General features: G+C 40.5%; 1 protein-coding gene and 1 long non-coding RNA gene across 2 annotated transcripts in view; both read left to right on the plus strand.

Moving 5' to 3' along the window:
• The first annotated feature begins 796 nt into the window (after positions 1-796).
• Positions 797-12,159, plus strand: part of LOC115164498 (tetratricopeptide repeat protein 28) — a 342,021-nt gene continuing 330,658 nt past the window's right edge. The window contains exons 1-2 of the mRNA XM_029717042.1: positions 797-1,248; positions 3,941-4,240. Of these exons, the coding sequence (XP_029572902.1) occupies positions 1,219-1,248; positions 3,941-4,240 (330 nt within the window). The 5' untranslated portion in view covers positions 797-1,218. The remainder of the gene's footprint in view (positions 1,249-3,940; positions 4,241-12,159) is intronic.
• Positions 11,185-12,087, plus strand: LOC115164499 (uncharacterized). The gene is made up of 2 exons (XR_003869934.1): positions 11,185-11,276; positions 11,610-12,087. It is a non-coding gene; the product is annotated as an uncharacterized LOC115164499 (long non-coding RNA).

Below are 12,159 nucleotides of genomic sequence, written 5' to 3' on the forward strand. Positions count from 1 at the left end.
GCTACCACTAGAGTGAAAGCACCGCCAGCATTCAAAAGTGACCAAAACATCAGCCAGGAAGCATAGGAACTGAGAAGTGGTCTGTGGTCCCCACCTGCAGAACCACTCCTTTATTGGGGGTGTCTTGCTAATTGCCTATAATTTCCACCTGTTGTCTATTCCATTTGCACAACAGCATGTGAAATGTATTGTCAATCAGTGTTGCTTTCTAAGTGGACAGTTTGATTTCACAGAAGTGTGATTGACTTGGAGTTACATTGTGTTGTTTAAGTGTTCCCTTTATTTTTTTGAGCAGTGTATATATATATATATTTTTTTTTTATATATATATTTTTTAAAGTGTGTTCTTAAAGAGTGCTTGTTGGGGTCTGTTTGAATAGACAAAAATTAACGCTTTGTATGAGTAAAAAATAAAAACATGGAACGCTAGCCCCATCCTGGTGGCGCAGTTGTATAATTCTAGGGATAGAAAACAGAAGATCATAGGTACGAATCTCACTGATACTATGCCACAATAAAAAGGAATGTGTTTGCATGATTAATGCCTAAGCAAATTAATTTCCATGTGTTCTATCTGTGCTTGGATTTCAAAACAGTTCAACGAAGCTAGCAGTCTTATTGAAACATGTTCTGTGAACGTTATTTCATTAATTTCCATTCACAGAACTTTAATAAAACCTCCCAAGAAAAACTTTGAAGGAACCATAGTAAAACATTCTCAGAATCTCCCTGCAACCTAAAAAATGTACATTCCCAGAACAGGCAACATTTTTAAATAAAAAGGTTAAGTTTTACGGGTCAGGAAATGTATGGCTCTGTTCCCAGAACAAATGGGAAACCAAATACTGACGTTCCTACCACTTCTAAGGAACCAAATGTGCTAGCTGGGCTGGCTGCCTATTCAATAAAACTGGCTCAATATACGTCTGCTCCACTGAAATCAGCTATGGCAACAGGGGATAAGGCGAGAAAAAAAGGAACAAGAATTTGACAACATGGCGCACTTTCCTTGAGAAAAGTTTCTCTAGAACGCAAACAAACCACGTTTAAGGTGACATTTTTACAGTTTCTCGACTATCTGACTAAAATCGACAGACTTTGGAAAGAATTGAAGACTTGTTGGTGGTAAAAAAACTAACTTTGCATTACATTTACTGGCGTTTATCATGGGATGAGAGAAGCCCGTTGCAGAAGCCAAGTAACCTACATACACACAGGATGGAGAAGCAAGCAACTTTAAAGGAAAAGGTAAACAAATGGAGCACAAAACTGCTGTAAAGTGATATGACTTAACAAATATATAGGCCTACCATACTAGTTAATTTTGTTAGTGAGTCGTTTTCAAATAACAATCACATTCACTTTTGCTCTGTCGACTGGATATGGTCACTGCAAGAACGTCATAAACTCTATCGATTTTCCAGTCATGCTTAGCTATTAGGCTACAGATGAAGCGAGTCGACAGTCAGCTTTTAAACAAAAGGATGCCGGGTCAACACTAACGATGGTATCGAACAACATCCTGAATGACGCTATCAATGCTGCAAATCAGAATTCAAGACCTGTCCCACTTTACAATACAGTGGTATTTTAACTTTTTACAAAGTTATTACACGCATGATGCAGGGAAACATTGTTACAAACATTGTTACTAATTTAATGCATTTAAACCTAATTCTGTTTAATGCATTTCACTATCCCAGTATTGTACTATGATGTAGGCCTATGCAGGGCTATTGTGAGTTAATTTGGAAATCTTTGAATTTAAGTACTGAAACTCTGTATATCTGTATATCTTTCAATGTTAATACAATGTAGAAACATAGTGTCAGTGAGCCATATGCATGTGGGAGCCTTGATCCTACGTGCAACATTTATCAGCTATGGAATTATCATAATCTCTTAAAATGAAATGTTATTCTTATACTAATGGCAAAAAATGCATAAACCCTTCAGTTTTCATGCCCTGTAACTTGTTGCAGATCAAGTGATTGCTGGCATGTGGCATGTTTTTATTTTGGTCAGAAGGCATAAACCACCACACTGGTGCTCTGGTGTTACTTGCCATGATATTTGAATATATGTCTCTCACTGATTCCTGTTGTGCATTTGTGTGTGTGTGTGTGTGTGTGTGTGTGTGTGTGTGTGTGTGTGTGTGTTTCTCTCATTCTGTTCTGCAGTCCTTGTGAATTACATGTTAGGGAGTTTTCCCCATCTGCTCTATAGGGACCTCTAGGAGTTTAGGCTCTTCATTATCTCAGCTCTCTCTCCCTCAATCGCCACCCTTCCTGCCCAGTGTAGTGACCACACAGATACCTCAGGATGTGACAGGCCAGAGATCAGAACGTACCCTACGCTCTTAGAAAAAAGAGTTCTATGGTTGTCCCCATAAGATAACCATTTTGAAGAACCCTTTTTGGTTCCAGGTATTACCCTTTTGGTTTTATGTAGACCCCTTTTGGGTTTCATTTACAGCCCTTTCTACAGAGGGTTCTACATGGAACCCAGAATAGTTCTGCCTTGAACCAAAAAGGGTTCTCCTATGGGGACAACCAAAGCCTTTTTTATAAGAGTGTAGTCTAGATCACAGAGGGGACCTTCACTCACACATCCATCAGCTAAAGTGGTTGATATGAATAGAATGACAGCAGACGTTATTTGTCATCAGTATTATTTTTGATGGCACTAGATTTGAAAGCAAACCTGCCAATCCGCCTCCTCCAATGATGACTAAGTGTTTAAATCTGACTCCACAGCTTCCAGTTGTCCACTCCCCCGTCCCCCCACTTAGACACCCAGAGAAACGCTTGCATGTACAAGCTCACAACACAAATGCATTGACAAACACATGCACCCAAACAGCAAAAAAACAGCCCCCCCAAACCACACCAGGACCCAGTCTGTTATTTACCAATGGTTGATGTGCATTCTTAGATCATAACCAGCTCTTATCTTAAACCATTTCCTTACCAGTGGGTGGCTGCACCAGCTATGCACACTCCCAATTAGCCTAGATTTACCCCAATCCCATTATTTATCCTACTACAACATGCTTTCTCTCCAGTTGTAACACTCAAAGGCGGCATGCAAAACAAACAACACATAGCGAAGGAGGACATTTAACAGCAGACAGTATTTAATGTAGGGTTTGTTCAGATCAGAGTTCCCTTGCATTTTTACTGCCCTAAGTGATGCTGTAATTGCAGTAATTAACTTTTCAGAGGGAAAGGATGTAAAGTAAGGAATAGCAAAACCACACTTTCCACAATAGTGTGATGTTGACTGTAGTTCACTCATAGCCAATGTCTATCCTTCCTCCTGTGTTACCCTTTCACTCGCTCAACCTCTGGAAGTAATTACCAGGCCGGAGGCCGGCGCTATCCCAGAATTCAGCTTGAGGAGGTGTGGTATGCCTGAAGTATTGTGGAAGTTGCTCCATCAGATGGACAAGCCAGAGGGTTTTGTCATAGAATAATGCTTAACAAAACATCTCTGGTCATTTCCGTACTAGTCATTTTCTAATAAGACTTGGATCTCCTCTGCTACCTAAACAGAGCTGTATTTTGGGGATCTGCAATGGTAATGGAGTAATTCTAAATCGTTAGTTGGTTTATAGTGAACTACTGCCTGAAGATATTGACTTTGTTTATTTAATGCTGAGTCAGGGGTTTCTGCTGGTCTGCAAACATGGCTTTGAAATGGGCTGAATCAATGATAGGACAAGTTCTGTCTTAGTGTTTATATTATACCCAAATCCTCTGTAAAAGCATTAAACTATTTCATTTCTGCTCTCATCTCCCTCTTTTAATGTTGTTTAATGATTTCACTTTGCAATGCTTTTGACCTGTCTCGCTCTAAAAGGTTATCATTTTCTACTGATACAACATTTTCAACCTTCCTCATTATGGAACTTCTCCACCTCTTTGCCCTCTATCTCCAGTTTTCAATCTTCGGCTCCCGGACTGTTGGCAGAGCTGCACAGCATGAAGCTGAAGAGGAAGGGGGCCGATGTGGCCTCAACAAGGCAGAGTTCATGGAGAGAGTTCAGCAGAGCAACGAGGCCTGCCAACGTGGTGACTTTCAGGCTGCCGTGAGTCTCTATGGCGACGCCCTGCGAGCCGACCCACAGAACTGCATCCTCTACAGCAACCGCTCTGCAGCCCTTCTCAAATTGGGACGCTACCAGGCTTCCCTGGACGACGCTGTCAAGGCCTGTCTACTCAACCCCAAGTGGCCTAAGGTGAGTCCCTCTGAACCACCATCTTAACCTCATAAATAAGGATATGTGAAAATAGGATCGGCTAAAATAATTATAAACAGAATAGTGCATCGTTTTTCACAGGTACTGTTCATGGGATTAAGATCTGGCTCACATAACCTGATTGAAATGAAGATTTGTGGGAGATTTGTGCACAAGTCTGAGTTACAAGAATGGGTGTCCACTTGGTATTGGGATCTGTGTGCTATGGTGAATAATTAATTTGTTTCTCGTTTTGATTGTGCGTTAGTGGAGTTGATAAATGGAAGGTAAGGTAGACTTGCTAGGTCTAATCTGTGGTCTTGTCTGAGGCGTGTGGTTTGACCTACCATAGATTTCACATTGCCCCCCCACAGAGGCTGAGTAGGGGGGCCATTCCTTTCAGCACCCAACTAGAATCTTGCCTGAATGATTAGGCAGAAAAGCAGGATTTTGACTGTATGTGTGTGTACATGTGTGATTGATTTTAAGGCTCATCTACACACAAGTCATCTGACTGAGGTCAAGGGAAGTATTTAATTGATATTCAGGTATGATAAATCAATGTTTACTTTGTAACAAAAAGAAACAAATTAAATCAAATTTTATTCGGAGCATGTGACAAATCTTTATTTTTGTTTCACAAAGTAAACCTTGATTTATCGTATTGATGTTATCAATCAATTCACCAACACCTAACCCTGGACTCAAAAACCATAGCCCAAAACTATTTTTAATAGGCCAGTACAATGAATGACCTCTTTGTGGTCTCTGATTGCAGGATGGTTAATACAGATCCAGCCTGTCCTCGTATTACCCACAGTGTTATACCTGATGCTTCGGTTAGCTTCTGCTTGCACTATGACAACACTGCAGCTTCTGTGTAGTCAACGAGCAGTATTTTGGGTCAGATGTGATTCAAGCAGGAGTTGAATTGTTATCCTGTCTCTGATCACCACTAGGGGACAGTCTTGTCACATATTCTTCAGAGCCATTATACAGGATATGACTGAGATTAGTTACAAAATACATTTATTCAATGTTATTTTTCATATTGGTAAGAAAAAATGTAAATGGGTGGAATGCCTCCCACTTAGCCTTACAACTCTGTGTTTGGTATAGGGATGTGACAGTCATGCAGTGGTATAGTCGCTATGAATGATTGACTATCGATCAGTTTTTAATTCTATGATTGCGTAAAGAATGATCAATGTTAATGTTCCTCTGGTCTGGCACAGACAAAGATACGAAAAAAACTAAGATAGAGCTCAGCCTTAAAGATGCACTATGCAGAAATCGCCCTGTCATTTCCTGGTTGCTAAAATTCGAATAGTTCGCCCCATTTCAGTTTGTGACAAAACAAGCAAGTATAGTGTAGAGCAGTGGTTCCCAAAGTTTTTATAGTCCCGTACCCATAAAAACATTCAACCTCCAGCTGTGTACCCCCTGTAGCACCAGAGTCAGCGCACTCTCAAATGTTGTTTTTTGCCATCATTGTAAGCCTGCTACACACACACACACTATACGATACATTTATTAAACATAAGAATGAGTGTGAGTTTTTGTCACAACCCGGCTCATGGGAAGTGACAAAGAGCTCTTATAGGACCAGGGCACAAATAATAATATAATAATAATAATAATAATAATAATAATAATAATAATAATAATAATAATAATAATCAATAACTTTGCTGTTTATTTAACCATCTTACAATATAAAACCTTATTTGTTCATCGAAAATTAACCACAGGTTAATGAGAAGGGTGTGCTTGAAAGAATGCACATAACTCTGCAATGTTGAGTTGTATTGGAGAGAGTCTCACTCTTAAATAATTTTCCACACACAGTCTGTGCCTGTATTTAGTTTTCATGCTAGTGAGGGACGAGAATCCACTCTCACATAGGTGCTGGTTGCAAAAGGCATCAGTCTCTTAACAGCGGGATACTCTGAGCGCAGCCCAATCCAGAAATATGGCAGTGGCTTCTGATTAAATACAATTTTCCCAGAACCGCTTGTTGCAATTTTGATGAGGCTCTCTTGTTCAGATATCGGTAAGTGGACTGGAGGCAGGGCATGAAAGGGATAATGAATCCAGTTGTTTGTGTTATCTGTTTTGGAAAAGTACCTGCGTAATTGCGCACCCAACTCACTCAGGTGCTTCGCTGTATCACATTTGACATTGTCTGTAAGCTTGAGTTCATTTGAACACAAAAAAAATCATACAATGATGGAAAGACCTGTGTGTTGTCCTTGTTAATGCAGACAGAGAAGAGCTCCAACTTCTTAATCATAGCTTCAATTTTGTCCCGCACGTTGAATATGGTTGCAAAGAGTCACTGTAATCCTAGATTCAGATCATTCAGGCGAGAAAAAACATCACCCAGATAGGCCAGTTGTGTGAGAAACTCGTCATCATGCAAGCGGTCAGACAAGTGAAAATTATGGGCAGTAAAGAAAAATTAAGCTCGTCTCTCAATTAAAAAAAAAAAACGGGTCAATACTTTGGCCCTTGATAACCAGCCCACTTCTGTATGTTGTAAAAGCATTACATGGTCGCTGCCCATATCATTGCTTAGTGTAGAAAATACACTAGAGTTCAGGGGCCTTGCTTTAACAGAGTTAACTATTTTTCACTGTAGTGTCCAAAATGTCTTTCAAGCTGTCAGGCATTCCCTTTGCAGCAAGAGCCTCTCGGTGGATGCTGCAGTGTACCCAAGTGGCGTCGGGAGCAACTGCTTGCATGCGTGTTACCACTCCACTATGTCATGGTTTTTGCGCCATCAGTACAGATATCAAAACATCTTGACCACCAAAGTCCATTTGATGTCACAAAGCTGTCCAGTACTTTAAAAATGTCCTCTCCTGGTTTCCAGAAGAGGATGTCTTCCTTAATTGACCCCCCATACACGTAACTGACACATACCAGGAGCTGTGCCAGGTCCGCCACGTCTGTTGACTCATCCAGCTGTATCGCATATAATTCACTGGCTTGTATGCGAAGCAGTAATTGTTTCAAAAATCTCCTGCCATGTCACTGATGTGTCGTGAAACAGTGTTGTTTGATGAAGACATTGACTGTATAGTTTTTGGGGCCTTTTTTCCTAGCATTGTCCCAGCCATATCCGCGGCAGCAGAATGTGAAGAATTAAATATATATATATATATATCTCTTTTTAAATGTGAATCACATTTTTATTTGGCGTACCCCGACGGCATTGCACGTACCTCTGGGGGTACGAGTACCCCAGTTTGGGAACACCTGGTGTGGAGAATCATTGTACCATCTAAACCACTGTGAAATATCTTTTCCATAACCAAAAATATTGTATTTTCAGCTGTTTGAGGCAGGTGTACAAAACCAGAACAGATCTACCGCTTCTTGCATTTAATGAGAGTGACAGATCTATTACTCACATTTTTATGTGAATTTGGTCAGGACACCCAAAAAGTTACATATTGCATATTTAAGTTCTTTAAGTCAGTTATAGGAAATACTGGCTTGCCTGGATCTATTTGTTTCACATCTAGTAATAATCAATTATGAACATGAATGGCCTCAAATTGTTGTTTGAGTGACATGATTATAGAACAGATAATTTTACATATTATTCTAAAAAAAATGTAACGTTATTTTGAATAATTTAGCAGATGCTCTTATCCAGAGTGACTTACAGTTGGTGCATTCATCTTAATGGCTGTGTTTACACAGGCAGCCTAATTCTGATGTGAAAAGATCAGAATTGGGCTGCCTGTGTAAACGCAGCCAATACAGTTGAGAATCAACCGCCTATCAGGCTTTTCTTCCCCAAAGTCAGTGCTAGTAAGAAAAGGGGTTGTTGAATCAATGGGCCAATGAATCAATAAGTCAGTATGTAATGTACCTTTTATAAACTCTGTTACCAACCAGTCTAGATGACCTAAAAGCTTTGTGACTATTATAATGGCAGTCCTCCTCACACGCTTCTCGTTGGTGTTAGGGAGATGGAAGAGATCAATCAGTAAAGCTGGCGTGCGTGCTATACCACAGGCTGTGAGGTTTAGCAACAGCACCTCCACACTGACTCTTAACACAGGGGCTCCTCATGGGTGTGTCCTCAGTCCTCTGATGTACTCCCTCTTCACACATGACTGCGTGGCTTTGCATGACACCAACTCCATCAAGTTTGCTGACGACACCACGGTTATAGGCCTGATAACCAACAACGACGAGTCAACCTATTGGGAGGAGATAAGTGAACTGGCATTGTGGTGTCATGACAACAACCTCTCCCTACACGTCAGCAAAAAAAGGAGTTGATTGTTGACTTCAGGAAGCAGAGGAGTGAACATGCCCCAGTCCACATCAACGGAACTGCAGTAGAGTTTTTTTAAGTTCCTCTGTGTCCAAATCACAGAGGACTTGTCATGGACCAACAACACCACCACTCTTGTCAAGAGGGCGCAACAGAGTTGCACCATCGAGAGCGTTCTGACCGGTTGCATCACGCCCTGGTATGGGAATTTCTTCGTCCACGACCACCAGGCCCTCCAGCGGGTGGTGAAGACAGCCCAGTACATCACAGGGACCGTGCTCCCAACCATCCAGGACATAAACTCAAATCAGTGCTTGAGGAAGGCACACATCATCATCATCATCATCAAGAACCCCACCCCCACCAGCCACGAGCTGTTCTCTCCTTTACCATCGGGCAGACGGTATCGGAGCATGATGTCTGATATAAACTGTCTATGAGCCTGTTGGTATCTACAAACCATCAGACTACTGAACACTTTAACTGGACTGACCACCTGCTCTGATTCTCCGCACCTTAGCACACATGCACTCACTCATGCACACACCCAGACACACATGCACACACCCAGACACACACACACACACACACACACACACACACACACACACATCACAACTGCTGCTACCAGACTCTTATTATACTGCAAAATGTATACACTCGCCCATTCCCCCTTCCCCAATACACATGTAAATATTGGACTATAAATTGTGCCTTCCTGTATTATACTTAACTTCTTCGGGCTAGGGGGCAGTATTTGGAAATTTGGATGAATGAGGTGCCCAAAGTAAACTGCCTGTTACTCAGGCCCAGAAGCTATGATATGCATATAATGTGTAGATTTGGATAGAAAACACTCTAAAGTTTCCAAAACTGTTAAAATAATGTCTGTGAGTATAACAGAACTCATATGGCAGGCAAAAACCTGAGGAAAATCCAACCAGGAAGTGGGAGATTTTGAGGGTTGTAGTAAGTGATTGCCTTTCTAATATGCTGTGTCTGTGGGGTCAAATTGCACTTCCTAATGCTTCCAGCAGATGTCAACAGTCTTTAGAAATTGTTTCAGGCTTGTAATTTGACAGGGAATCGAATAAGAGCTCTCAAAACAACAGGCTTCCTAAAAGACATTAGTGCACTCTTGCACAGTCACGTGAAGCGCGCCGTTCTTTCTTTTTCTTCTGTATTCAATACGCTATTGTCCGGTTGAAATATTATTGAAGATTTATGACAAAAATATCCTAAAAAGTGATTATGGACATCGTTTGACATGTTTCTACGAACTGTAAGGGAACTTTTTTGACTTTTCGTCTAGCCTTTGCGCCCGCGCATTGTGCATTTCGATTAGTGAGCTAAACTGAAGTAAACATGTGAACAAAACTGAGGTATTTGGACATAAATATGGACTTTATCGAACAAAACGAACATTTCTTGTGGAACTGGGAGTCTTTCGAGTGCATTCAGCCGAAGATGTCACAAAGCTGTCCAGCAAAGGTAAGTGAAGATTTATAACGCTGTTTCTGACTTTTGTTGACTCCACAACTTGGCGGGCAACTGTATAGCTTGCTTTGATGGCTGAGCGCTGTACTCAGAATATTGAACAATGTGCTTTCGCCGTAAAGCTGTTTTTGAAATCTGACAAAGCGGTTGCATTAAGGAGAAGTTTATCTTTAATCCTATGTAAAACACTTGCATCTTTAATCAAAGTTTATGATGTGTATTTCTGTAAATTGATGCGCTCATTCACCGGTGGTTTTGGAGGCAAAACATTTTGAACATTACGCGCCAATGTAAAATGTTTTTTTTGGATATAAATATGTACTTTATTGAACAAAACATACATGTATTGTGTAACATTGAGTCCTGGGAGTGTCCTCTGAAGAAGGTCGTCAAAGGTTAGTGATTAATTTTAGCTGTATTTCTGGTTTTTGTGATGCCTCTCTTTGCTTGGAAAATGTGTGGTTTTTCTTGTCTAGGCGCTGTCCTAACATAATCTAATGGTATGCTTTCGCCGTAAAGCCTTTTTGAAATCGGACACTGTGGTTGTATAAACGAGAAGTTTGTCTTTAAAATGGTGTATAATACTTGTATGTTTGACAAATTTGAATTGAGATTTTTGTTTTGAATTTGCCGCCCTGCTCTTTCACTGGCTGTTGGCGACTGGTTCCGCTAGTGGAACGGGGTTCCGCTAGCGCAGGGGTCGGCAACCCAAAATGTTGAAAGAGCCATATTGGACCAAAAAACAAATCTGTCTGGAGCCGCAAAAAATTAAAAGCCTTATATAAGCCTTATAATGAAGGCAACACATGCTGTAAGTGTCTATATTAGCCTACTATCAAAATGATAAGTAGGCTACAAATACATAATGAGCATTCATGATTAAACGTTTATTTTACGTGCAGCGCATCCTGGAGAGAATGACGCACCACGTGACTACTCTGCTGTACGATGGTGCTTTAAGTTTAACTTCCATTATAATATTAATGTATTATGTTTCGTTGTATTGATGGAATTATAGAAATACAATACAGAAATCAGATTTTTGATATCATTTTTATTTTAGGATTCGAAAAAACAACAATAAAATGTGCAACGTGCATAATAGGCCTCCTGTAATTTCAGACCTCCCCATGGAAATAAAATGCAGCCCTTTTCAATCCTCAATAATACGATACAATCCTCTTCTCTTTTCCCCCTTATCTGGGCAACAGACAGAGTGCAATAAAACAGCAGCCTTTTGAAAAGGTAAAGTATATAAAATGAAAATAATACAGTTTAAGTTCGATTTCTGTGCATTATCCTCTTCTCTTTAGTTTTCTGCAAATGTGCAGCAGCACCTCTTCTCTTTTGACACGCACAACACAATGCAGCCATCCTCGGACCTGAGCAACAAAACACAATAATATCCCTATGTGTCATTCCAAATATATATACTGACAAAAATCAGAAATCACTTTATAAAAACAGCCACTTTGTTACTAAATATGTGCCTATGACAGGATTGTGTTCTGTTTTTGAACATCACTGGACAGCTTCTCAACATCGGGCATGTAAAATGTAACTTTAATCTTCACGCAGGACTGCAAGCTCTCATCTGTGAGGCGGGTGCGGTATTTGGATTTTATGTAGTTCATGTTTGAGAATATCTGCTCGCACAGGTATGTTGATTCAAAGATGGATAATACTCCAAATGCATATTTCTTCATGTTCCTATAACTGTCAGGAAGAATGGAAATGTCTTTCCACGTTACTCTTTTTGTTATTTGACAACTTCTCATTACAAAGCAAACATGCAGGCAATCCTTCCGCATTGGCAATGAAAGCAAATGATTCGGTCCAAGAACTGTGGAATCCTCTGTTCTCCTCAGCTATCTTTCTCTTTTTCCCTTTGGGAACCATGGCCCATGACACACCCGCCGGTTTGTTTGCAACAGCCACCTATCTGGCACTACGCCGAGCTGAAAGAAACGTGTGTCGCAGGCTATGACGTAAATCTTCGTTGACAGAAATGTTTAAATTAAATATTTATTATACGCATTTTTACAGCATTGGATAATACATTTTTCCATTTTCATATTTTTAAAAAAGCTCCAGGGAGCCACTAGGGCGGTGCTAAAGTGTGGCCCCC

The sequence above is a fragment of the Salmo trutta genome, chromosome 27 (assembly GCF_901001165.1).
Source record: "Salmo trutta chromosome 27, fSalTru1.1, whole genome shotgun sequence".
NCBI lineage: Eukaryota > Metazoa > Chordata > Actinopteri > Salmoniformes > Salmonidae > Salmo > Salmo trutta.